The following is a 27709-nucleotide window of genomic DNA, read 5'->3' as shown; positions in this document are numbered from 1 at the left end:
ATAAGCTGAAATATAACACACACAAATTATTTAGGGTGCATTGTATAAAAGATTATAATATAAATGTATAACTATAAAATGTTAATATGGTATAAATGTCATCTATATTTAGTATAGGAATGTATAAAAAAGTTTTCAGTTAGAAAAAAAAGGAAGTTTTTTTTACATTGAAGTCTGGATCATTTGCAGAAAAATTCATAATCCCCATATTCCCCATAAAAAAATGCGCAAAATTATGTTTCTGTTGCATAAGGTACATAAAGTGGAACGAAAATATTTTGTTACAAGACTTGTCATTTAAAGTAGTACTTGTCAATTTTCAGGGGTGTATATTCTGCACAAGATTTATTTTTTTTCCCCTGCTACAAAATTTTTTTATTTTTCTTCCCCCCCTAGTTTTTTCTCACCAAGTAGGGGGAAAATGAAAAAATATTTAAAGAACTCTTTACCTATTTATTTATTTTATTCCTCCTACCACACATTTTTAAAATTTTTTTTCACCACCAGCCTGATTCCCCCCTCGGGAACTGGAAAAAATGTTTTCAGTTTTCTTAATTTTTACATTTTTTTTCCCTCCAACCACTTATTTTTTATTTCCCCCCCCCCCCCCCCTGAGCAGGGGATCCCATGTAAAATATACACCCCTGTCAATTTTTTGTTTACTAGCGGCTGCCCCTTTAGCATTTAGAACACGATAGGTTCAGTATCTAGCAAAAGAAGGGGGGGGGGGGGGAGGTTAATGCAACCTTATTGTAATCAATGATTAAATGGCACCTAGAATTCGAATTTCGATCTTAAATTTTGTATGAGTAATTCTTGGTGGGTCTATTTTCCCTAAATCGAACAAAAAGTTGGAAAGGTAACGGCTAACGCCTGGCGAATATGTGGAAGAGGTGATAATATGAATAAAATAAAGAGTTTTTCCATTTTTTCCCTTCCTTGCTGGAAAAAAACTAGGAGTGGTAAAAAATAAAAAAATTTGCAGTAGGGGAAAAAATGAATCTTGTACAGAATATACACTAGGGGATTTTTTCCCCGGCTTTTTTTGAAATTCAAGTAGTTGAGTTGCAATTATTATGCCTTTTGGTGAAAAAATACTTGCGTTAGAATTATGGCTTCATGGTGCTCCCTGAACTTTTCTCAGCCTAGGAACGAGATATTTTGAAAATTTCAAAAATTCCTGATTCTACTCATCACGACCTATTCAGGGAGCACCATGAAGCCATAATTCTGATAATGGTTTTTTGACCCCCATAAGGGGGGCGTCAAAATTTCAAAGTGAAATTACTGGGCATAATACTTGTCCAAAATGGTTAAAATTTTTACACAAGTGTTTTTTCACCAAAAGGCACAATAATTGCAACTGCACTACTTGAATTTCAAAAAAAGCCAGGAAAAAAAATCCCCTAATATACACCCCTGATATAATCAATGCTGCGTTACTTGGTTCAGCAAAATAAATCCTACCTTAAAATGAAAAACCTTGTAACAAAAACTAAATATCACATAAATGTCGACAGTGAGGTAACAAAAATTTACAAAATAACATTAATCACAATAAATTAGGGTTGGGCCAGATACTTTTTTGGCCGGATTTATTTATAATGCCGGATATCCGGTCAGATATTGAAAATAGGACGAAATCCGGAAAATAACCGGATATCTGACCGGATATTCGACATAAGGAATAAGCCGGATATCCAGTTAGTTTCAAAATCCAGTATCGGGCCGGATATCCGGCCCGACCCTACAATAAATAATAATTTCAAAGTGACTTTTTGCATTAATAGACAAGTCAGATACAAAAATGTATATTCACTAATCAAAAGTTTCATAAAGAGGGAGGGGAGGGGACATTTCTTTCACACACCCCACCCAAAGGCGTGTTAGGTTAGAAAAGCGGGTGGGGTGTGTTCAAAGTATGTATGAATTAATAAGATATTCAAATGGTATGTGTTTAACAGTCGCAAAATAAAATAAATTGAACAAATTGAAATATCTATGGTAAACATGCCAAAGGATCTTTTTAGATTTAATTTCTAAGGGGGTGCTATCTAATACTGCAGGGTTAGTGCCCCGCAACCGCAAAAAATACCAACCCTGATTTTATGAGAAAGCACCTAAAGGTGTCATAAATTCACATAGTAAATTTTAACTAACCTTTGTGGTAAGTAATGCCCCCATCCCTCCTTTAACTTTCAAGTATCAAAAAGGTACACAAATGTTCACAGGTAATGTTGCTAAATGAAAACGTTAGGTAGTTTCTATGGCAGCAATTTAATGGAGATCAATTTTTAATAACAAATATGCAAAATATGAAGCGTAATAAGTCAATTCATTTTTTTGGTTATCATTATAATTTTCACTAAAATATATATCTATCTATCTATACATAAGAATATTCATTTTTCTACTCAATTGATTATAAAGCATACAAAAAAAACGGATTTAAAGACAGTTAAATTATCTTTAAAAAATGAATGAATTTTCATTATATTCAAAGGAAAAAAAACAAAACACAATGTTCCAATAAATCTTTACATATTTTTCAGGCGAAATATTTAGTTTTAAAGGATTAATTGAAATATCAATTTTATTTCAATAACTGTTGAATTTCTCTAGAGGTTTCGACATAATACTGTTTAAGGGAGGCACTCCTAATATTGTTCAAAGCATCCTGAGACCCAGCGCGCTGCCGCGTTGGTTCCTCATTTTCCTTGTTTCCCGCGTAAAAATTCTCTCCCTCGCCCCTGCCCAAGACTGCAGACCTCCCCCCGGCAGAATCAGCTGATATGTGATGGCCGCGAAGTTCGACCGGAGTCATAGGACGCTCAGTGTTGGTTTTCCTGAAAACAATCGACGATTAAGCCCAAATGTAGCAATGCATAATTAAGTAGCAAAACTACTCAACTACTACTACATGCGTCGGGTCCTTAGTCCTTAACGCTATAGGAAACAGTGATTTTCTCGGCTGGTATAAAATATAGATTTCTGAAACTTAAATCTTAAACCAACCTGGATGCAATATTTTTCAACTCCTCAGTAAATTGATTCCTCATATGACCCAGTTCTCTTTCCACCTCCCTTTCCTTGGCACTGTACGCCTCCTCCATCCTACCTCGCAGCCTCTCTAGTGTTGACCTAAATCATAAGAGGTTAACAAGGATAACAACATCCATAAAAACGCAGCACTGAAACGGTAGGACAAACGGACATTAACACTTGTATAGTGTCAGAACTGAATAATAAGAATATAAATATAACAATGAAAGCAAAATTGTAAGTAAATTTGTTGAAAAACTGCTTCATACAGGATAATGTTTATGGACATGCTTACATTTTTTGGAATTGATTATAGAGTTGCTTCGCTTATAATATTGTACTTTGTTGTCCCAGGAATCAATAAGCTCTACTAATAACTACTAAAGGAATCGCCATGAAATCGATGGGACAATTCTAACATGCCTAAATTAACGAAAAAAGCTATCCGTTCCGGATGTACGAACGGACCGACCCTAAAAGCTTTTAAAAAACATCAAAGATGTCTAAGCTTATCTTTGAGGGGGTTAAATTGAGGGGTTTAAAAGGTTTGACTTTGAGAACGGTTATCTAATGTATTTTGTAAAAATTCCTAGGGGGAAAAAATTATGTGTTTCAAAGTATAGGGGGGTTAACAACTTTTTCACCTCCCTCCCCCCCTCTTCTTGAACGTCTATGTAAACATGATAATTGCGTTCAAAAGCCGCAAAACCTATTTAAATTTAATACAAACTAGCGGTTACGCCCCTAGAGGCTAGGGGCACTTGAGGACGGAGAGTTAAATTCGATAAAGCAGTTTTTATTTTATATTTTAAAAGAAAGAAAAAGGGGGGGGGGGGTGATTTTTGTTTTAGGGGAGATTTCTCTTGAGAGGGTGGTGGTACCCTCCCGTCAAAACAGTTGTAAACCTTCCCAGGACTTATAAAAAGCTAACCGGTAAAGGAGAACCATAAAGTCCTATAACAATAGGTAAATGTTAAAACACTAAGAAGTAAATATGCTGCGATTGTGTTATAGTCATAGAACGGATGTACACACTAACACACACACACCTAATTAAATTATGAAGTAGCTGCGCTACCCATAAAAAAATCTTACTTGAATTCAGATTCTAGCCTGGCGTACTCTTGTTTGTAATGATTCTCTTTCTGTTCGACATGGCGCTGATACTTCCGCACCTTCTGCTTTAAGCCATTATACTTCTCTGTCAACTAAAATCCAGGAATAAGGCATAACCAACAAGCGAAGTATATAATATAATATATGGGGGGGGGGGGGCAAATGGAGAAGTCGTCAATTTTACGATGTGATGGCATTAAAATCATACCTAATAAAAGTTTAATTTAATTAACAAGGATGACAACTCCCATAATAGCGAAGCGCTTAAACGGTAGGACAAACGATCATTAACACTTGTCGCGTGTCAGAACTGAATAATCAGAATGTAAATTTATGAAAGTCAAAATAAATTTGTAAGTAAATTTGTTGTAAAACTGCTTAAATACAGGATAATGTTTGAGAACATACTTACATTTAAGTACTTAATTATAGAAATGCTTCGCTTTACCTCCCCCTTTATGAATGAGTAATCACAACTTATAGATAAGCTGCGCTTCTAAATACATAAAACTAACCTCAGCTAATTCTTTCTTCTCTTGTTGGTGCGTAGCATGGATACTCTTCACTTCGTCTGTCCATCTGTCTGCCATGGCGGCCATTTCTTTGCGCTGACGGTCAACCTCTTCTACCCGCAGGTTCAGCTCGTTCTTTAGCAGCTCTATGTCGCCATTGTTGTTCTTTCTATAAATAAATATATCCTTGTAATGAAGTAACAGGATGTGTTTGTCTGTCTATGTGTATGTCTGTACCAAAGGATCTCGCTAACCGCTGAACCGATCGGGTTCTCCTTAACAGGGTAGCTTCTCATAGGTCCTGGGAAGGTTTATAACTATTTTGGAGGAGGGTAACAAGAGAAATATCTTTTTTTTAAATATTCGAACCTAGAGACTTGAACGCAACATAGAAATCGCTTAATTTTTTTTAAAAATTTTCTTTTTAAAAAACCCGTTAGAATTCAACTTCCCTCTTCTCAAGTTCCCCTCGAGGCCTCTAGTGTAGACTCGTAGACGCGGGGTTTCAATCTCATCTTAATATCTAAGTTGAAGAGACCTCAGGGGTGTATATTCTGCAAGATTCATGATTTCCCCCCACCCCCATAGTTTTTTCTCCAAGGACGGGGTAAAAATATTTATTCATTTTTCCTTCCTCCTTTTACTAGGTAGTTTATCCACACTAAATAATATTTTTTATTTATCATAGACATCAACACTTACTGTAAAGACTGGATTGTTCTATTTTTCTCTTCAAGCACTCTCCTCCACTTGTCTAGAGCCAGCCCGTGCTCCGACTCAACCCTGTCAAGCTTCGCCTCGAGGTCACCGGCCTCCCTCTCGCGGCTGCGCAGCCTTGTCTCAAGCTCGGCCAACTCAGTATCATGCCTAGAAATAAATATCCTTATAATAAAGTAACAGGATGTTTGTTTGTACGGAAGGGTCTCGCTAACTGCTGAACCAATCGGGTTCTCCTTAACAGGGTAGCTTCTCATAGGTCCCGGGACGGTTTATATTTGTTTTGGGGGAATTACACGCGTAGCCGCTAGTAGAAGATATAGATACATATGGATATTTAACCAAATTAACACTATACCTATCACTAATAAGCTTTCTTTGTTCCTCCGCCTGTTTTCTGGCAGTTGTCAACCGGTCCTGCCATTGGTCAGCCTGCTTTGACAGAGCTGAGCATAAATCAGAGTGGGATTGACTTTCAAACTCAAGCTTCTCTTTACGTAACATCACCAAGTCATTCCTAAATAATAAACACGGATGACAACATTCATAAAAAAGAGAAGCTCTAATAGATGAACATCTGTAGTGGGACAAAGTGTCTCAATAATCAGCCATGTGACGTCATAAAAATGAAGAGATGAAAGGATAAGTGGGAAAGAAAACACCAAAAAAAAAAGATGGATAATCCCTTATTTTATTGACGTAACATGGCTGATACTTTAGTCATTTTGTCCCACTACGACCATCTATACTTTATAAAACTAATATGCAGAATATTAATTTATAAGTCACAACAACATGTATATAAATTATAATTTCAATATTATTAGAATTTCTACCTTAGACTTTCAATATTTTTTTCAAGTTCCAAACATTGAGTCTTCTCTTGTGCCAGCTTAACTTGCAGCTTCTCCTTCTCCTGTGAAACAGCTGACAGCTTGTTTTTTACGTCTTCTAATTGGCTGATGCTCATCCGTGCCGCGCCGCCCGGTTTCTCAACCTCTGGCAGCCGCTTGAGCCAGTCTAGCCGTGCAGCTGCCACAGCTTCCTCGATATCACCCTAAAAGGATGACAACATCTATAAAAAGCGAAGCTCTAAAACGGTAGAACAAAAGAACATTAACTCTTGTAGAGTGTCAGAACTGAATAAGCAGAATAAAAATGTTTAATCTTCAATTAAATTGTACGTAAATATGTTGCAAAACTGTTAAATACATGATACTGTTAAAAGGACATACTTACAGTTTTAGGACTTGATTACAGAGATATTTGCTTATATTATACTTTAATGTCCTAGTAATCAGTATTCCAAAACTCAGATATATAGGATAAAAAGTTATATTACTAAAAAAATTGTTGTCAAAAAAGTTCAAAATCAATATTATATATTTCAATGGTCGTACGGACATTCTGTAATAATTGTAGAAAAGCTTCGCTTTTGAAAATAGAAAAATCTTGTAACAGGTATAATATAACAAGGTTTGAGTAACGTTACCAGGAAAAAAGATACGCTTACCAAAGACGTTCAATCCTTTCTTTCGAAATTAAGAATTTGAAGTTATAGGGGGGTCAACATCCCTTTAACCCCCCCCCCCCCCTATGGACCCTATGGACGTGTAAGCCTTACCTTTCTGTTAATCTCCCAGACTTCTCTGAGTTGAGTTCTGACAGTTTCAATTCTTTTCTGGATGACCGCCTCCAGGTGTTCTGGTATAGAGGCGCCATCACCTACTTTTTCCTCATAATCAGCTCTCAACTCATCATACTTCTTCTTATGCTCTTCTATGGACTGTTCTAGGTGGTTCTTTGCAGCTTCTAATGTTTCTTTTTCTGTGTTTGTAAGCGCTAATGATTTTTCTAACTCCTAAAGTAATAATAAAATAATAGTACGCGAAATTTGTTTCCAGAATTAAATTAATGAACATTATTAAGGAACGGTGGATTAATATGAGAACATTTATATTTTTGGACTTGATTATAGAGATGCTTTGCTTACAACATTGTAACGAATCGTTCTAAAAATCATTGTTCCAAAAATTAAGGATTATCATAAATGTAAAACTTCGCTATTAAAAATCACCTTTATTTTACCCTGTAAACTAGTAACCAGTTCTTGATTTGCTTGTTTACTAGAAGCCTCCAGCTTTTTCCTGAGTTCCAGAATTGTCTTGTTGTACACGTCTAGTTCGATCTTTAATCTTCGTATTTCTCCTTCCATTAAACTAAAAGGGGTAGTTGCATGAAGTGCATTTAAACTTGAATTAAGTGAAATGTAAATTTTTTTCTGTTCAATAGTTTCAACTACATCTATAGGACATATATTTGAAAGAATTTCATTTTTTTACCAGGTAGTTTTAAAAATATCAAGACTTGAAAATCGTATTTTGTGATATATACAATTTATATAGCTGGCTTATTTTCACAAAAACACCATGACGACTATTTTAGTGATTTCTAAATGATTGTTATTTATTGTAATACAAAATTATATATGTTTGATGATATACTTGTAACTTATTATTAAAATCATATACTTGAAATCAAACTTGTTAAATCCATTTTTCAGTAAAAAAAATATAAAAGAAAAGCATGCTCCCATAAGATCCCCCACTGGAGTTGGGCAAAGAAACAAAACTAGCCCCCTTAATTTTAAATTTTTTATTTAAAATAAGGAAAATGGGTTCTATGCTCGCTAAGCATTATGAGGGAAAGCTCCAATTATCGGCAAACAATAATATAGAGTATATCCCCCTCGAAAAAAAACGAGACGGAGAAAAAAATGCTTTACACTACCTTTTAGTCTGTTCGACAGCATTTTTACAATGTTCTTCATATTCCTCTCTGAGACTGTCTATAGCTTCCATTTTATCATCCTGGTTACCTTCCAACATTTCGGTCATACATTTCTTTACCTAAAATATTTTATACAAACATTTTATAGGCGAAAGATTACCTAATTTTTCTTTTTTTATAGCCCTGCTTTATACAGATAATTAGAAGCGAAGCTTTTTTTTATAATTCGGGTCGGTCCGTCCGTACGTTCGTCTGAAACGGATAGCTTTGTTCGTTGATTTAGGCATGTTAGAATTGTCCTATCTATTTCAAATTTTGCATGTTGATTGCTAAAACAGTTAGGTACGACTAAAAAAGCGCAGCAACTCTATAATCTTTACTAGAAAGTCCGTACTTTAACTTTTTTTTAAATCAAAATTTTGTTTGTTAAAATTGTTCGATTCATCTGATTTTTAGTATACGGATTCCTATTACAACAAGGAACAATGTTATAAGCGAAGCTTTATAATAAAATGTTAGTATGTAACAAATTTATTTACAATTTTGTTTGGACTTATGCATTAATATTCTGCTTATTCAGTACTATTACTCGACAAGTGTTAATGAATGTTCGTTTATCCTACCGTTTCAGAGCTTAGCTTTTATGGGTGTTGTTATCCTTGTTTAAATAAAATTACCTTAATATTGTGATCTTCTGCTTCTTTAAGAGCATTTTCTAGCTCTTTAGTCTTGGTCATCTCTTTTTCAAGCAACTCTTTGGTCTTTTTAAGTTCTTCGGTGTCATTTGTCTAAAAATAAAAGATTCTAGTTGAATACAAGTTTGTTTGCTGTAGGTACTCTAAGATCTTAAAAACAGAAATAAGATTCTGTACAAAGAATGGACAAAAACCATACTTAAATATTTCTCCCCCTTTCTAAATTAAAAAGGTAAATGTTATCACGTCAAATCCCCTTTAAAACATTCCACTTGACTAAAATGTCAACCTGTCTTAATATCTTTATGTAAAATTTTAAGAATGGGGGGGAGGGGGGTATGGTATTTCTCACGTTCATACATTAATTTCACATATGTAATTTAATGCAGGGATCTTAAAGGATAAGACAATGGAAGATAAATTTAACTTACCCAACTTCCAATAATGATAGACAAAAGTAGCCGTTTGTAGATCAAATTTATAGGTTAAAAAGTTTCAATACTTTTAGTTTAAAACTAACATATAACATTTAATGACACTTACAATTGAGAATTGCATAATCTTAATATGACCAAAAAAGTCTGGCAAAGTTTATGCCCTGGTATAAAAACTACCAAGTAGCTACGCTATCCTAACATATTTACAAGGATGACAACATCCATAAAAGCGAAGCTCTGAAACGGTAGGACAAACGAACATTAACACTTGAGAGTGTCAGTACTGAATAATCAGATCATAAATGTATAAAAGAATCAATATTCCAAAAAATCAGATCAATCGGATAATTTTATCACATAAAAGTCAGTTGTCAAAAAGGTAAAAATCAACATGTTTGAGATAGACGTACGGACTTTCTGGTAAAGATTATTGAGTTGTTTCGCTTTCGGAATTGTACCTAACTACTACAGGAATCATCATGCAAAGTTTGAAATCAGTAGGACAATTCTAACATGCCTAAATTAATGAAAAAAGCTAACCGTTACATACAGACGTACGGACGGACCATCATTATAGTTCTCGGCTATTTTATTATTAAATTTAAATATTAACATTGCCTACCTTTTTATGAATTTCTTGTTGTAGATTTGTGAGTTGGAGGGATAATTTTTCATAGCGACTAGTTAACTCGTTAAATTCTTCTGTTTTAATTGTTAACTTTTCTTCTAGCCTAAAATAAACATATTTATGTCATCAATGCTAGGAGTATTAAGTGATAGAATCAATAAAGGGGGAGGTAGGTTGTGCTAAAATTCCGTAAAGGTGTGAGTTTTAAGGCTTAAAAACAGTAGTAGAACAATAATATTCAATAAATATAAATATATCAATTTTTTTTGTCTATGTTCTATTTTATGTTCTATTAAATGAGGAATACCTACACATATTTGTGAAAAATTCTCAAAATCACATAAAAATGTACAAAAATTAAATACAATCTTATGTTAATAACCCTTCTATAAATTTATTTCATTTTTGTAGATTTTTTATGTGATTTTGGAGGATTTTTCATAAAAACAATTTTGCCTCACAAGCGATGCAAATTTATTTTTAGAATCCACCCCAGGTAAAAATGGTCAAAATGGGCGGAGATTTTAGCGGCGGATTAACCCACCCTAAATTTCGTAATAATTCTGTGAAAATGCGGCAGATTAACTTGCGCAGGGTATAAATAGGTAGATTGTATTGGGTTGGGCATCAGTCTTGTTTTAGCCATCAACAGCTCAACAACTACCAGGTAATCAACTTAAAACCTTACTAGCGGATACGCCCCATAGAGGCCTATAGGGGCACTTGAAGGGGGAAGATGTCGAACCTCCCCCCTTTCAATTTTATTTTTTAAAAATATGTTAGGGATAGGGGGTAATTTTTGCGATTTATCTATACCCTCCCCCAAAATAGTTCAAATAAATCGATTCAGCGGTTAGCGAGATCCTTTGCTACAGACAAAAAACTACTTTATATAATAGGATAAAGGATAAATACCCATCTTTGTCCAAAGAAAACATTTTGTCTGGTTACATATAAAGCAAAGTAGCTTTAGACTGACTTATTGCTGCGCTTCTTATAAACAAAATTGTACATAAATATTAAGGCTTATTATTAAAACAATATATGTACATACATATTAATTCAATCTAATACTATTTTTATATACTAGTGAATACGCCCCTAGTTTCAAAAAGTAAATATAATATAAGGGGGTAGGGAATTTTTGGGGGGCGGGGGGTGGGTAGTAAAGGAAAACCGTATCAGTTATTAGCGTTTAACGAGACTCCTCGCTACATCCAAATACACCTTAATGCTTTTATGTTATAGGTTAGAATGCTTGTGTTTCTGTTACTGTCTACTGCTGCCCTGTGTGGGGCATCACCTGCGCCCCCTACCGAACTAGAAATATACCAAAATTATGACTTGTATCGCAGCGCTCTGGCCGAAGCCAACTATGACCTACGAGCCAGAACCCTCGACCCCTACACACTGTTTACCGTCGGAACGGCTGGACTGTTTTTGAAGGCGCTACTAGATGCACTGTCTACAAGAATAAATCCCAATCCTGATCCAGCAAATGCTAATCCTGATCCAGCAAATGCTAATCCTAATCCTGCAAATGGAAATCCTGATCCAGCAAATGCCAATCCTCCTCCAGAAGCTGCAAATCGATTTGATGAAGTTGCATATATGGCCTACACTCTTGTTAACACTGAGGGCGTGGATGTGAACGCGGATGGTTTGATTGACAGAAATGAATTTGGCTGGGTGTTCCCAGAGGTAGATTTGTATGAGGGGTTTGGGTATTTCGATGCCAACAATGATGGATTTATTTCAATTGATGAGCTTTAATAAGTAAACAAATCAGATTCTATTTAATTATTATAAAATATATATTCTAATAAAAATATATTGTAAATAAATTTTTGTATGTTCCTTTAAATAAATAAATAAATGTTTGTAACGTACTACTTTGTTTACTACTAAAGGCTACGCCCCCCCCCCCCTAGAAGTCTCTAGGAGCACTTAAGGTGGGGGGGGGGGGGGGGAGTGACTTCCCAAATGTTAATCTAAATAGGATATAAAGAGAGGGTTAGGTTTCGGGTAAAATCCGTAAAGGTTATGTGTTATAAGTTAAAAACAGTAGTAGAACGATAAAAATTCATGTTAACTTTTAAAAAAATTTGTCTATAGTTCTTTTCAATAAGAAATACACATATTTAGTGAATATTATCGTTCTACTACTATTTTTAAGCCTTAAAACACACACCTTTACGGATTCTACAGAAACCTACCCTTCTCTTTAGGTAAAAATATCTAAAACAATGTCGCTCTTTTCTAATTTGCTTATAAAAAGATTACTGTCCTTTCATGGCAATGTAAACAACATTCAAAAAGTATACAAATATGAACCCTATAGCTCTGTGATTGTGTAAAGTGTACAAATATGAACCCTATAGCTCTTTGATTGTGTAAAGTGTACAAATATAAACCCTATAGCTCTGTGATTGTGTAAAGTGTACAAATATGAACCCTATAGCTCCGTGATTGTGTAATATACCCTATAGCTCTGTGATAGTGTAAAGTATACAAATATGAACCCTATAGCTCTGTGATTGTGTAAAGTATACAAATATGAACCCTATAGCTCTGTGATAGTGTAAAGTATACAAATATGAACCCTATAGCTCTGTGATTGTGTAAAGTATACAAATATGAACCCTATAGCTCTGTGATAGTGTAAAGTATACAAATATGAACCCTATAGCTCTGTGATTGTGTAAAGTATACAAATATGAACCCTATAGCTCTGTGATAGTGTAAAGTATACAAATATGAACCCTATAACTCTGTGATAGTGTAAAGTATACAAATATGAACCCTATAGCTCTGTGATAGTGTAAAGTGTACAAATATGAACCCTATAGCTCTGTGATAGTGTAAAGTATACAAATATGAACCCTATAGCTCTGTGATTGTGTAAAGTATACAAATATGAACCCTATAGCTCTGTGATAGTGTAAAGTGTACAAATATGAACCCTATAGCTCTGTGATTGTGTAAAGTGTACAAATATAAACCCTATAGCTCTGTGATTGTGTAAAGTGTACAAATATGAACCCTATAGCTCTATGATAGTGTAAAGTGTACAAATATGAACCTTATAGCTCCGTAAAATGTAAAAATATGCGCCCTACCTTGATATTTGTTCTCTTTTGTTCTTGATGTTGCTCAAAGATTTGTGCAATTCTTCCTTCAATCTGGTTACACCTTAAAACATAATCCTATGATTTAAAGTACTAACCTTTTTTTGTTAGTAACCACTGAACCGATGTAGTTCTCCTTTAGTTGGAGGCTTCGTATAGGCTCTGAGATGACACTAGGTTTTTTTTATTTTTATAAAAAAAAAGTCTGGGTATGGTTTAATGCTATTTTTCTGCCCATCCATGATATCCCTTCGAATATTATATAGAACCCCTAGATGCTTGGGGCACAGCCGCTAGCCTCTAGTATATATAAAAGTAACAGAATGTCTATGTCTGTCTATATTAGGCATATAAAGTTTGTTAATACTTTAATAGTTTTTTCTCGTATTCATTTGAATCCGGTTGATAGGATCCGGTTCTCATGAATACGAAAAAACTGTCTAGCATCGTATTATATCCAGTTTTCTACGAATATAGAAATGTACAATCATAAGATTAAAACTAGTTTTTTTAGCCGGTGCCTTAGGCACCACGGGGCTAAAAAAACTAGTTTTAATCTTATAATTGTACATTCTATATCCGTGGAAAGCCGTTTATAATACGATACGAGAAATAACTATTATCACATCGTAATATAGACAGCTTATCCGCGGAGAGAAAAATTAATATTCCATTTTTGTTGGCTTTTGTCGAGGGTTGGAGTCGCGGGCATTCGATTTTTATTTTAGTATGGCTTAGGGTAGATTCGAATCCAGCAGATTCGAAGATATACCTACTAGAAAAATATTTACTGTAAAAATTAAATATCTTTAGTTTAAAACAATGTACCAACATATGTACATAAATTATAGAGTAGCGGGACCAACTCAAATTTCTTACCATCCGCTTTGGAAGTACCAGCTAGACCCAGCGCTACCATTGATTCTGACAATTCGTCGACACCCATAGCCTCGTAGCCGCTCAATTCTGACTCCAGGTGGCTAATCACAGCTTTGCGGTTGCGTGACTCCGCCTCCAAATCATTCGCACGCCGGTGGGCGGCCTCAAGAGCTGTCTTTAATCTAAAAGTTAATAATGTATAAGTGAATAATTGGGATAGTTGCATGAAGTGCATTTCAGAAACTAATTTCAAACATACGTCACAAGTATATCATCAAACATATTTAATTTTGTATAACAATAAATAACAAACAATTAGACAGACACCCCTAAATTATTCGTCATGCTGTTTTTGTAAAACTTAATATATCACAAGAATGCAAGTCTTGATATTTTAAAAACTACATGGTGGAAAATTGAATTTATTTCAAATATATGTCCTATAAATATAATTTGAACCATTGAACAGGAAAAAGAAAGATCTGTTTTCGAAAAGGAGGGAATGACTGAAATGGCCAAATTAAAAGACCATCCTAAAAAAATATAAAACATAAATTGCCTTAAAAAAAATCTTTGATGTTTGTTTTTTAATGTTTTTAAAAGGGGGGAGGCGGATGTGCCACTTTTTGAAACCAAAACTAAAAGTCAAAGGAACTCAACTAAAAAAAGAGTTACAGGTCTGAGATTTTGCATGGCAGTTGCTTTATAGGGGTACAATATGGAACTGTGAAGAAACGGCGGCGCAACCGCCGAAAACCGCCGTTTTCCGCCGAAATTTTTGTTGCCTTTTCTCGGCGGTTTTCGGCGGTTGCGCCGCCGTTTCTTCACAGTTCCATATTGTACCCCTATAAAGCAACTGCCATGCAAAATGTCAGACCTGTAACTCTTTTTTTAGTTGAGTTCCTTTGACTTTTAGTTTTGGTTTCAAAAAGTGTCACTTTCGCCCCCCCCCCCCCCTTTGTTCTTGTACTATAACTGACAGACCGACGAAACAAATAAGTTGTATAATGGAGTCTCATTGGTACAGGGAATACAGGAATAACAGCCGAAAAATCACATAAAACAAATGACTTTTCAGTAAATAATAAGACATTCGCAATTAAAAATAACAAAAACTGGTAAGTATTAGTGATGGCAATCCGTCGAATTTTTGGGCCGGATTCGGATTCCGGATTCTTAAAAGAATCCGTCAAAAAAAGTGGCAGATTCCTTGCGGATTCCGGATTCTTATTTTTGACGGATTCCGGGTTCGGATTCCGGATTCTAGCAGTATTTTTAAAGGCTTTTTATAAAAATTAAAAAAATTAAGTGCTACATATCTTCTAAAAATTAATGTTCTTGGTGTTCTCTATAATTCACTTCCGAGAATCGAACCAGATTTTGAAAATTTTTATATGTAATGATGATAATCTTTGCATTCAAAAAGCGATAGTTGAAAGAAAAAACTCGGGACGTTAATTTTAGCATACCAATTAAGAATCCGGAATCCGCTAATAAAAAACGGATTCCGGATCCGGATTCCAAAATTGGCCCAAAACTTGGGCGGATTCCGGATCCGGATTCCGGATTGCCAACCCTAGTAAGTATGCAAACCTATGACTATTGGTAGTTACAGACGCACTGAATTATACTAATCATAGACTAGCTGCACTACTTAATAGAAGAACAACCTTGCAATTTCCAAGGCTTGGTCATCTGACTGGTGGAGCAACAATTTCTTCTGGTACTCGTCACATTTACAGCTTAGCTCATCTAAAATCATTATAATAAAGTATCAGGATCTCTGTCTGTCTGTATGCCTGTGTGTACTGAAGGATCTCGGTAACCACTCTCCAAAGAAAAAATTTCCCCCCACCCAAAAAAAAAACTTCAGAACTAAAGTTTACAATGGATGGTCGATTCCAATTTTTTTTCTTTTTCAATCTAAAATTAAAAATTGGGTTATCGAATTCAACTCCCCCCTTCTCAAGTGCCACCAGAGACCGCTAGTGGCGTATCCGCTAGTAATAGATAAAGTAGATATAAAAGATAGAATTGGCACCATAATCCGTCAAACTTGAAAAGTAGACAAACACCTTTTTTTTGTTTTGTTATTAACGATTCATTCAAATAATACGAGCGACGAAATATTTTAATTAAATAATTTCTTGAAAGCTAACTTTATCCCAAGAAATTCAACTATTCATAGCTGACTTATTTTATTGATTTGTTTTGTCAAATGCTTCACATTATACGAGGAAAGACATTTTTGCACGATATAATTTTAATTACCCAAGCAAGGCTTTATCCTAAGAAATACGACTATTTATATAGGACTCATTATACGAATGAATTGTAAACATAACACTCCCCCCTTCGTAACAAAATCTGTACACTTTCTAACCAATAATATGGCCATATTTTCCCTCCACTATTATCAATCCAATAATAGTTATTTCTTGTATTCATTTGAATCCGGTGGATAGGAACCGGTTCTCATCCATACGAAAAAACTATGTCTAGCATCGTATTATATACAGCTTTCTACGAATATAAAAATGTACAATCATAAGATTAAAACAAGTTTTTTCTAGCCCGTACCTTCGGCACGTCGGGGCTAAAAAAACTGGTTTTAATCTTAAAATTGTACATTCTACATCCGCGGAAAGCTGTTTATAATTGTTACATTTTATATTCTTAGAGAACTTTTTATAATATGATACTAGACATAATTTTTTGTATCGATGAGAACAGGTTCTAATCCATCAGATATTAATCGGTTTCGAATGAACACTATAAATCCTATTCTTACCTATAAGACTAGTTTTCTCTCTCAGCATATAATCATAGTTATTCTGGGCGTCGCTCAGCTTCGACCTCAGACCATTGATCTGTTGGTCCTTGTCTCTAGCTGCGCTATTTGCTGCGTCAACCTCCGTACGTACTTTCTGCAGCTCGTCCTCGTGACGTTCTTTTAAGGATCTAGACAATTTTAGGATATGTATTAGGATATATAAGTTGTAAAGAAGTTTAATGTTAGAGGGAGATTTGAAATCTGCATCAAATTTTAAGGATTTTTTTTTTAAAATTCATTTTTTGTATAATTCTATATCTAAGAGCGGAAATACAATTTAAGTTAATTAATTTTGACCAATAGGATAAATGGATTAGAAACTACCTGCGCTCTAATTGGTTGAATGATGTGCAACACTTAAGCTTCTCCAATCAAAGCGCAGATAATTTTCAATCCACCAATCACAGATATCAAAATTAATTAACTTAAATTGTATTCCCGCTTTTAGTTAAAGAATTATACAAAAAAACGAATTTTATAAAAAAAAAAATTTGATGCAGTTTTAAAATCTCCCCCTAACATTAAAATTCCTTCCTATATCCTAATATGCATAATATATATTCCTAAAGGGATATTTATGATTAACAACAAACTGAGCCTTAAATAAGGATGACAACATCCATAAAAGAGAAGCTAAAACTTTAAAATTGATTCAGATAAACAACTTAAATGATAAGACAATGGACGATACTTCGCCAATAATGATACACAAAATGATATGAAAATCATTGGTGGAAAAGTTTGGAACCAAGGGGGGGGGGAAGTTTTGCCACTTTCGCTTACTCCGTGATTATTAGGCTAGGTATTAAAGTTAGACTATAGGTTATTTGGGATAAAAGTTTACTTTTGGGTAGTAGCTCACGTATTTTTAATCATTTTTTGGATAACCCCACCCCCTAGCCCCCCGGGGCTCAAAAACCCACTAAAAATGAACCTAACCTTAATTTTCTCAGGAACAATTTGACCAATAGAGATGATTTTTTAAACTTAAGCTGTTATGCTTATAAACTAACTTCTAGTTTAGAAGTCACCCACCTGCCGCCAACCCCTAGCCCTCCGGGGCTCCAAAAAACCCTAAAAATGAACCTAACCTTAATTTTCTCAGGAACCATTTGACCAATAGAGATGATTTTTTAAACTTAAGCTATTATGCTTAAAAACTAACTTCTAGTTTAGAAGTCACCCTCCTGCCGCCAACCCCTAGCCCTCCGGGGCTCCAAAAACCCTAAAAATGAACCTAACCTTAATTTCTCAGGAACCATTTGACCAATAAACTTGATTTTTTAAACTTAAGCTTTTATGCTTATAAACTAACTTCTAGTTTAGAAGTCACCCCCCTGCCGCCAACCCCTAGGACTCCGGGGCTCCAAAAAACCCTAAATATGAACCTAACCTTAATTTTCTCAGGAACCATTTGACCAATAGAGATGATTTTTAAAACTTAAGCTTTTATGCTTATAAACTAACTTCTAATTTAGAAGTCATCCCCCTGCCGCCAACCCCTAGCCCTCCGGGGCTCCAAAAAACCCTAAAAATGAACCTAACCTTAATTTTTTCAGGAACCACTTGACTAATAGAGATGATTTCTTAAACTTAAGCTTTTATGGTTATAAACTAACTTTAAGTTTAGAAGTCGCCGCCAACCTCTAGCCCCCCGGGGCTAAAAAAAACCCCTAAAAATGAACCTAACCTTAATTAAAATTTCTTATTTGAAGAGTTAGAGGTACATTTATTAAACCAAATATGCTTATTTTTGGATGTTGTTGACATATTTGCTGGAAAAATTAGAATCGGCCTCCAGGTTTAGGTGCTGCAGGCCTCCAGGTCCACTCTGGAGACAGGTAAAATTAAAATTTCTTATTTGAAGAGTTAAAGATACACTTATTAATCAAAATATGCATCTTTTTCGATGTTATTGGCATATCTGCTGAAAAAATTAGAATCGGCCTCCAGGTTCAGATGCTGCAGGCCTCCAGGTCCACTCGACAGGTAAAAATTAAAATTTCTTATTTGAAGAGTTAGAGGTACACTTATTAAACCAAATATGCATCTTTTTGGATTTTATTGACATATCTGCTTAAAAAAATTTGAATTGGCCTCCAGGTTCAGGTGCTGCAGGCCTCCAGGTCCACTCTCGACAGGTGAAAATTAAAATTTCTTATTTGAAGAGTTAGAGGTACACTTATTTAACCAAACATGCTTCTTTTTGGATGTTATTGACATATCTGCTTTAAAAATTTAAATCGGCCTCCAGGTTTGGGTCCTACAGGCCTCCAGGTAGACACTGGATAGGTAAAAAATAAATTTTCTTATTTGGAGAGTTAGAGGTTAACTTATAAAACAAACTATGCATTGTTTTTGATGTTAATAACATACTTGAAGATAAAATTTAAATTGGCCTCCAACTTTAGGTGCTGCAGGCCTACAGGTCCACTCCTGAGACAGGTAAAAATTCAAATTTCTTATTTGAAGAGTTAGAGGGCAACTTATAAAACAGAATATGGATCTTTTGGCTGTTATTACAATTTCTGGAGAATAATATTAATTTGGCTCCAAGTTCAGATATTCACCTGGCCAGCTGCAACCAGCAGTCACCAAGACGCAGGTAAAAGTGTCCATATCAAAAAGTATCAATGAATATGATACCTAACATGTCTTAAAAAACTGAGAAAAAAACAGCGAAAATATCTGAAAATACCCCCAAAAAGCCATCTTTAAATATGGTAATATTGTCCAACAAGATGCTTATTTTCTTGTGAATTGACCTCTAACTCTTAAATTAAGAATTTAAATTTTTTCATGTCTAGTGTTGAACTGGAGGCCTGCAGCACCTGAACTTGGAGGCCGATTTAAATTTTATCTTCAAGTATGTTATTAACATCAAAAACAATGCATAGTTTGTTTTATAAGTTAACCTCTAACTCTCCAAATAAGAAAATTTATTTTTACCTATCCAGTGTCCACCTGGAGGCCTGTAGGACCCGAACCTGGAGGCCGATTTAAATTTTTTCAGCAGATAAGTCAATAACATCCAAAAAGAAGCATATTTGGTTAAATAAGTGTGCCTCTAACTCTTCAAATAAGAAATTTTAATTTTCACCTGTCGAGAGTGGACCTTGAGGCCTGCAGCACCTGAACCTGGAGGCCGATTCTAATTTTTTCATCAGATATGTCAATAAAATCCAAAAAGATGCATATTTGGTTTAATAAGTGTACCTCTAACTCTTCAAATAAGAAATTTTAATTTTTACCTGTCTCCAGAGTGGACCTGGAGGCCTGCAGCACCTGAACCTGGTGGCCGATTCTTATTTTTTCAGCAGATATGTCAATAACATCCAACAAGATGCATATTTTGTTTAATAAGTGTACCTCTAACTCTTTAAATAAGAAATTTTAAATAAGGTTAGGTTCATTTTTAGGTTTTTTTTGAGCCCCGAGGGGCTAGAGGTTGGCGGCAGGGGGCGTCTCCTAAACTTAAAGTTAGTTTATAACCATAAAAGCTTAAGTTTAAGAAATCATCTCTATTAGTCAAGTGGTTCCTGAGAAAATTATGGTTAGGTTCATTTTTAGGGTTTTTTTGGAGCCCCGGAGGGCTAGGGGTTGGCGGCAGGGGGGTGACTTCTAAACTAGAAGTTAGTTTATAAGCATAAAAGCTTAAGTTTTAAAAATCATCTCTATTGGTCAAATGGTTCCTGAGAAAATTAAGGTTAGGTTCATATTTAGGTTTTTTGGAGCCCCGGAGGACTAGGGGTTGGCGGCAGGGGTGTGACTTCTTAACTAGAAGTTAGTTTATAAGCATACAAGCTTAAGTTTAAAAAATCATGTCTATTGGTCAAATGGTTCCTGATAAAATTAAGGTTAGGTTCATTTTTAGGGTTTTTTGGAGCCCCGGAGGGCTAGGGGTTGGCAGCAGGGGGGTGGCTTCTAAACTAGAAGTTAGTTTATAAGCATAATAGCTTAAGTTTAAAAAATCATCTCTATTGGTCAAATTGTTCCTGAGAAAATTAAGGTTAGGTTCATTTTTAGGGGGTTTTTGAGCCCTGGGGGGCTAGGGGGTGGGGTTATCCAAAAAATGATTAAAAATACGTGAGCTACTACCCAAAAGTAAACTTTTATCCCAAATAACCTATAGTCTAACTTTAATACCTAGCCCAATAATCACGGAGTAAGCGAAAGTGGCAAAACTTCCCCCCCCCCTTAATTACAATTCACTAAATCTGCCTCAAGTTTATGAGCCAACGATTTTTTTAATTATGATAACGTGGTTATAAAACTTTAGATGCATGTGAAATTTATAGTCCAATAAACAGATCTATTGCATCGATGTATATACAGATAACTACCTCCCTTCCTTTTCAATGACCTTATTTGTCTGCTACCAAACTATTTCTTGCTACTTGGCTGTGTTAATGCACACCACACCATTGGTTGATTTTCAATGACCCAATTGACAATGAGCACAAGGACAGTGCGATGGGGAGATACAGTTATTTAACCCTTTCCCACTAGTGTTTTACTCTAATGTCCAATATCCCCCCATTTCATATATATACAGTACGGTTTTAAGTAGGGTTGGCAATCCGTATCCGAATCCGGGATCCAGAATCCGCCCAATTTTTGGTCAATTTTGGAATCCGAATCCAGAATCCGTTTTTTAAAAAAGCGGATTCTTAATATGTAGGCTAATATTAGCGTCTTGAGTTTTTTTTTCAACTCCCCCTTTTTGAAGGCAAAGATTATCATCATTATATATAAAATCTTTCTGGTTAAATTCTCGGAAGTGAATTATAGCACTTAATTTTTAAAAAAAAGCCTTTTAAAATATTGCTAGAATTGAATCCGGAATCCGCCAAAAATAAGAATCCGTTATCCGCGGGAATCCGCCATTTTTTTGGACGGATTCTTGTAAGAATCCAAATCCGTTCCAAAAATGTGATGGATTGCCATCCCTAGTTTTAAGAAAGACTCTGAACTAAGAGCCGCCGCTAGAGTTACCTTAACAAAGCATCATACTGTTGTCTGGCACGCAGCACTGTATCTGTTGTTTCTAGCTGCCGGATTTTCTGTTGCAGCTGGATTATTGTCTCTTTATCCCCATTGTGGTCCATCTCCAGCTTTTCCTAATCATTTTATCGTATTTCAAACGATATTGTATTAATAAAGTAACTACGATTTTTTAAAAATAATTCATATTTTTCGCTTAGAATATGACAAAATTAAGCATAGCATTTCCATAATCCTTATTCTAAAGATGTCTGTTTGTCTGTCTGTGTGTTTGTATGTTTGTATCGAAGGATCTCGCTAAACGCTGGACTGATTGGGTTCTCCCTAACAGGGTAGCTTCTCATAGGTCCCGGGAAGGTTTATATAACTATTTTAAAAGGCTTAAAAAAAATTAAGGGATTATATTTTATCGGGTACTGGGAAGAATCTAAAGCTGCATTTTTTCATATTTACACAGTAGCTTTTCTCCTATTTCTAGACCCTACAGCGGGGAGAGATAGGGGGAGGGGTGTTTTTTGCCTTCAAACAGTGGGGTTTGAGTTAAGAAATAAGAATCCGAATCCGCTATTAAAATAACGGATTCCGGATTCGGATTCTGCATTCTAATATTGGCCAAAAATTGGACTTATTCCGGATTTCGGATTTGGATTGCCAACCCTACAAAAAATAGTTATAACCCTTCCCAGGACCTATAAGAAGCTAAACTGTATGCAGTTAGCAATATTCTTCAGGCGGACGAAATCCTGTTACTTTTATCATAACCTATGAGATGATACTTTACAAACGATAAAAGTATCGGTTCATCTCATTCTCGAAATCCTTCGCTACAGACAGACATACATCCTGTTACTAAAATAAGAATTTCCTAATGAAAATACATTATACATACCTTTAGATCTTGTAGGGAGGAAAGCTTTTCTTTCATGGGATGTATGTCATCTTTCAACAGCTGATTTTCCCTGCGTGCATCAGCCAACAGCTGTTCTAGCTCTTCCAAGCTGTGGCCTTGCTGCTCCTTCTCAACAGCTGTTGTGGCTAGATGCTGTCGCAGCTGTCTTATCTAAAGGGATAGTTGCATGAAGTGCATCACAGAAAAATGATTTAAGGATACAATAAGCTCTGATATATAATTGTGTATAACGTAACCTAATCTAAAGTACCTAAGGAAAGAAAGAAATAAACAAACAAACAAAAAAATTCGCCACCACTTATTTTAAATCAAATTAAATTTAGATAAGGAGGAGGGGGGGGGGAGTCTGAGCTTGACCAAGCACCTTTCTAGAGCCATTTCTTAACCTTTACTTAACCTAAAATAAGCATGAAAAGCTACTGTGAAATAAAATACAAAAAACTTTAGATGCTACCCACCATTTTACTTGTAGTTAAGAAATAATAAAATACTTTTTTGGTTTTTGTCTGCCATATTTAAATATTTTTTTTAAATGATACAAAAGTCATAGGTAAAAATTAACAATCCGAATCCACAATTTGAAGTGCAAATTTAAATTCTGGGTCCAAAAATTGGGCGTATTGCGGATTTCGGATTGCCAACCCTTTTGTTCAATGTTACCTGCGTGGCATGCTCTGTTCTAAGTTTATCCATCTGTGCTTCTAATTCTTCTATTTGTCTTCCTCTAGCTGTATACATGGCAAATAATCGTTCATTCTCTTTTACCTTAAGAAAAGTGTTTTACTACATTATGTATTCTTTCTATAAAACAAAGTACAACGATGTCTGTATGTTTGTACCGAAGAATCTTGCTAACCGCTGAACCGATCAGGTTCTCCTTTACAGGGTAGCTTTATAACTATTTTCTTGGGGGTGGGACACCCTCCCTCCCAAAAAAATGAAGATTACCTTCCCCCCACAAAAAATTTCTTTTTAAAACTAAAATTAAAATAGTGGGATCGACTATCCCCCCCCCCCCCCTACAAAAAATGTTCTGTACAGTGTACATACATAAGTACGTAACAGATGGCTCTTTCGTTAATCTAAACATGTTAGAAATGTTCCATCGAGTTCAAACTTTAAATGATGATTATTTTAACAGTTAGGCACCATTAAGAAAGCGCAGCCACTTTATAATCGTTATTAGAACATGATGATTTTTATCTTTTTGACAATTTCTAAGGACAAAAAAGTGCAATATCTTAAGCAAGTCCTAAAAATGTAAGCGTGTCCTTAAACAGTATCCTGTGTTTACGAAATTTTGTTTCGACCCATAAATTGATTTACTGCTTATTAAGTTCTCACATTCGACAAGTGTTAATGTTATTTTTTCCTACTGTCGGATTTCAGAGGTTTTCTATTATGGATGTTGTCATACTTGTTTTTATAGAACTTTGATCTTCAGCCGCCAATAAACAGTTAGCCTTTTTTTATAGGAGTACTGTATGACAATTATCGGAAATGGTTCGTTGCCATAATCAGCCATAATTTGGGTTTGGCGTCAACACAATGTAGACATGACCACCTCTACGAGTCTACAAGTACCCCCCCCCCAAAAAAAAAAAAAATAATTCAAATTTATTTCGCTTGTTGGTTATACCTTATTCCTGGTAATTACATACCTTTTCCGAATCTGACTTATTTAGATAATCTGGTTTTCTATTAACTGGATCATTGGACTCAAAACCACCACCTCCTCCTCCAATATTTTCAGGCGAATATCCGCCATTGTTAACTGCTTTATATGAAGGTGGTAGGTGTTGGAAATTAACTGTTTTTACATTTGTGGGATTTTCTTGTTTATATTGATATTGTGCTTCGTTGTCTGGTCCTGCTAACGTATTTATTTTCAATATTAACTTGATGACAGTATTTATAATACAAAGTAGAACGATGTCTATCTGTCTGTTTGTTTATAGCGAAGGATCTCGCTAACCGCTGAACCGATCGGGTTCTCCTTAACAGGGTAGCTTCTCATAGGTCCCGGGAAGGTTTATAACTATTTTGGGGGAGAGTATCACCACATTCACAAGAGAAATCGCCCCTAGAAGAAAATTATCCCTCAAGTGCCCCTAGAGGCCTCGAGGGGCGTAGCCGCTAGTTTCTATAAAAGTAACAGGATCTGTGTCAGTCAGTCCATGTGTTTTCGAGGGATATCGCTATTTGCTGAACCGATATGATTCTCCTTTACAGTGTAGCTGCTTATGGGTCTAAGGAAGGATTATAACTATTTTGGGGGAGGGTACAACAACAATTTCCAAGAGAACTGCCCCTAGAAAAAATTGACCAACATCCAATTTTTTTTATTTTTAAAGCTCAAATTGAAAATTTGAGATGGGTCGACTTCCTTCCCCCCCCCCCCCCCTCTTAAAGTACCCCTAGATGCCTCTACGGGCGTAGCACAAGTTTTATATGAGAATTATTATTCTTGTTAAGCTTAATTTTACATTATTTATCTGTAGCAAAGCTACTCTATAATGCCAAATGTCAGTTTCCTCTATAGGTAGGTATTTCATTTCTTTGGTTAATAATATGAAAATAAATTCCTGGGGTGTAAGTATTATCATGTTCCTCCCCCTCCATCATACTAGTTTCCTCCACGGCGAGCTGGTGAAACTGTCCCCCTCCTCCAAATCCATGCGTGTATTGATTTGCTGTGAAGGGCGTGCTGGTCACATTTTTCAGGGGTACCTACAACCATTTTAGTATTTTACAATATAATTCATCGTATTTTAAACGATAGTGAATCAATTACCTACGGTTTTTTTTTTAAAAAACAATATACCAGTTTGAAAATTGGACCAAAAATACCAAAGATATGGGGAAATATGTAAAACCTATAAAATCGCCAAAAAAAACCCTGCTAAAAAGGCAGTGTGACCGCCATTGTTTCTTATTTTAAAACACCAGGAAATTTAATTCTAATAACTGTAACTGAAACAAATCTGAAAATCGGACCATAAACACCAAAGATATGGAGGGAAATGTGAAAAATATAAAAATAGCCAAAAACGTGCAAAAAGGCAGTCTGACCGTCATTGTTATTTTCTTCAAACGATGGGAAATTTAATTAACTGTGAAAATTTTGAAAATCGGACCATAAACATCAAAAATGTGAAAAAAATAAAAATAGCCTAAAACCTGCTAAAAAGAAGTCCCACTTCAATTGATGTTTTTTAGTTAATTGTTGATGGTGGGAATGCTGTCAAAAAGTTTCAGCATTCTATCTTTTATAGGAGCTGAGTAAATCTCATTTCCCCCATAGCGTAACGGACTGACGGTCAGACAAAGTGAATTATAGAGTAGCCTCGACAAATAACCAAATATCTTCCCCTTTCCATTTTAATCCAAGTTGCATATTCATACCTGTCCAGGAGTAAGTAATTCTTGAGGATAACCATTACTCTTAGGTCCCAAATGGTGCTCCGAATTTTCCGCAGTTTCTTCCCCATCATAATCATCTGATTCATCAAGGGAGAGGGATAGATCATCGAAAGCTCCATGGAGATTGGCCTGTAAGTGAGAGCGTCATTATTTCTTTGTTTGGTTAAAAAATGTGCCATCTAAAGAGTATTTCGTTTTGATTTAGGCCACATTAAGGCCGGACCGATCTTATATAATAACAATGATATTCAAAAATCTAACATTGCTACCAGTAGCTCCTCTGGAATCCTCAAGTTCTCCTCCGCCCCCCCCCCCCCCTCCTTACCTGTAAATCCTGATGAATCCTCATGTTATCCTCCTCCCCCTCCTTACCTGTAACTCCTGTTGATTCCTTAAGTTCTCCATCTCCTCATCCTCCTTACCTGTAACTCCTGTTAAATCCTCAAGTTCTCCTCCGCCTCACCATGCCCCCTTCCTTACCTGTAGCTCCTGTTGAATCCTCAAGTTCTCCTCCGCCTCATCCTCCTCCTCTTCTTGTTCCTACAAATTTACAGCGTGACTCAGAATAAAATAATACAGATGATACCAGTAAAAACAAAAATGAATTGTTAAGTGGACGGATTAATATTGTTTGACAAAATTGAAATAGAGCAAGGATGTCATAGCTTTTTTATTTGAGGGGGGGGGGATAATCATCCCTATACCCCCCCCCCCTTGGACGTCCATTAAATAGAGCACAATTTTTGTGCACCTACCCTAATATGGATGGATGGGACATAGGATTGTAAATTTCACTGGGCCCCTAAGTTTTGTAATTACCATTGGTTGTTTCTAAACTATTAGTGTCCAAACTTTTCAACCAACAATTTGAATTCATCCATGTGGATGTACATCAATTTATCGTTCAATGTCTTATCCCTTAAGACCCCTGGGAATATAATTACTACTAAAAAAGATAAATCATAACCTGTTGATTGACCGCATCCACATGGAGAGACAGGCCATTCTGAAACAGGCTCACACCTGGATTATCCATCACTTACATACAGACCAGCAGCGGATCACAAACAGACCATTGGCCAACTTATTTTTCTGGAAAGAAGGACAAAAACATTTAGTAATAGTATGAGAATATTGATAATAGACCTGATGCAAATGTAGTGAAGACGTAAAAAAATGAATTGAAAACATATTTGATTAGTTGATTGATTATGGTTCGAATATTGGAGTTAAAAATTATGGTATGACGATCAAGAGTGCGAATTTGTTTATAGTAAAACATGCGAGTTCAATTATGATGATTGTAAATGTTTAATTTTTAAGTCTGATACAGACCATTACAATGAAAATTATGCAGAATAATTAAAGTGGATCGGGGAAAGTTCGGTTGACTTTTTGATTTTGATTTTGTTGCCTAATTTCAGCCATAAAGTCATATTTAATGACATTATTCTAGGTAGAATTGGACTGACAATTAGCCTTTTTGTCCTTGACCAAACAAACCCAAATCTACGATAATTGAAAGTATTATAAAATGAAGATATTACAATGAGATAGAATATAAATGATGCTGTCTAAAATGGTGCAAAAAATGG

The 27709-nt window shown here is 35.4% G+C and overlaps 2 protein-coding genes across 3 annotated transcripts; one reads left to right on the top strand and one right to left on the bottom strand.

The window, feature by feature from the left end:
- Positions 1-5: 5 nt before the first annotated feature.
- LOC145330285 (uncharacterized) lies at positions 6-27683 on the bottom strand. 2 transcript variants are annotated; one of them, XM_080174923.1, is made up of 25 exons: positions 27082-27683; positions 26595-26654; positions 26097-26243; positions 25280-25421; positions 24353-24564; positions 23352-23456; positions 22671-22841; positions 21773-21897; positions 16736-16905; positions 15615-15696; positions 13945-14126; positions 13057-13129; positions 9932-10040; positions 8855-8965; positions 8178-8296; positions 7465-7606; positions 7012-7248; positions 6224-6444; positions 5746-5904; positions 5373-5537; positions 4674-4839; positions 4138-4250; positions 3016-3141; positions 1468-2846; positions 6-289 (listed from the first exon to the last, which is right to left on the bottom strand). In XM_080174923.1, the coding sequence occupies exons 1-24, from the start codon at positions 27148-27150 to the stop codon at positions 2594-2596; spliced, it is 3459 nt and encodes a 1152-aa protein (XP_080031049.1). In that variant the 5' UTR covers positions 27151-27683; the 3' UTR covers positions 6-289; positions 1468-2593. The 2 variants fall into 2 exon arrangements, with proteins under 2 accessions (XP_080031049.1, XP_080031050.1); XM_080174924.1 differs by lacking the exons at positions 6-289; positions 26595-26654; positions 27082-27683 and adding an exon at positions 26487-26527 and having other exon boundaries at positions 2486-2846.
- LOC145329280 (uncharacterized) lies at positions 10556-11826 on the top strand. The gene is made up of 2 exons (XM_080173340.1): positions 10556-10604; positions 11186-11826. The coding sequence occupies exon 2, from the start codon at positions 11192-11194 to the stop codon at positions 11708-11710; it is 519 nt and encodes a 172-aa protein (XP_080029466.1). The 5' UTR covers positions 10556-10604; positions 11186-11191; the 3' UTR covers positions 11711-11826.
- Positions 27684-27709: the final 26 nt, after the last annotated feature.

This window comes from Acartia tonsa, chromosome 10, assembly GCF_053477335.1.
Source record: "Acartia tonsa isolate MP-2025a chromosome 10, ASM5347733v1, whole genome shotgun sequence".
NCBI lineage: Eukaryota > Metazoa > Arthropoda > Copepoda > Calanoida > Acartiidae > Acartia > Acartia tonsa.
The sequence above is the reverse complement of the archived record's forward strand: the minus strand, read 5'-3'. Positions and strand labels throughout refer to the sequence as shown.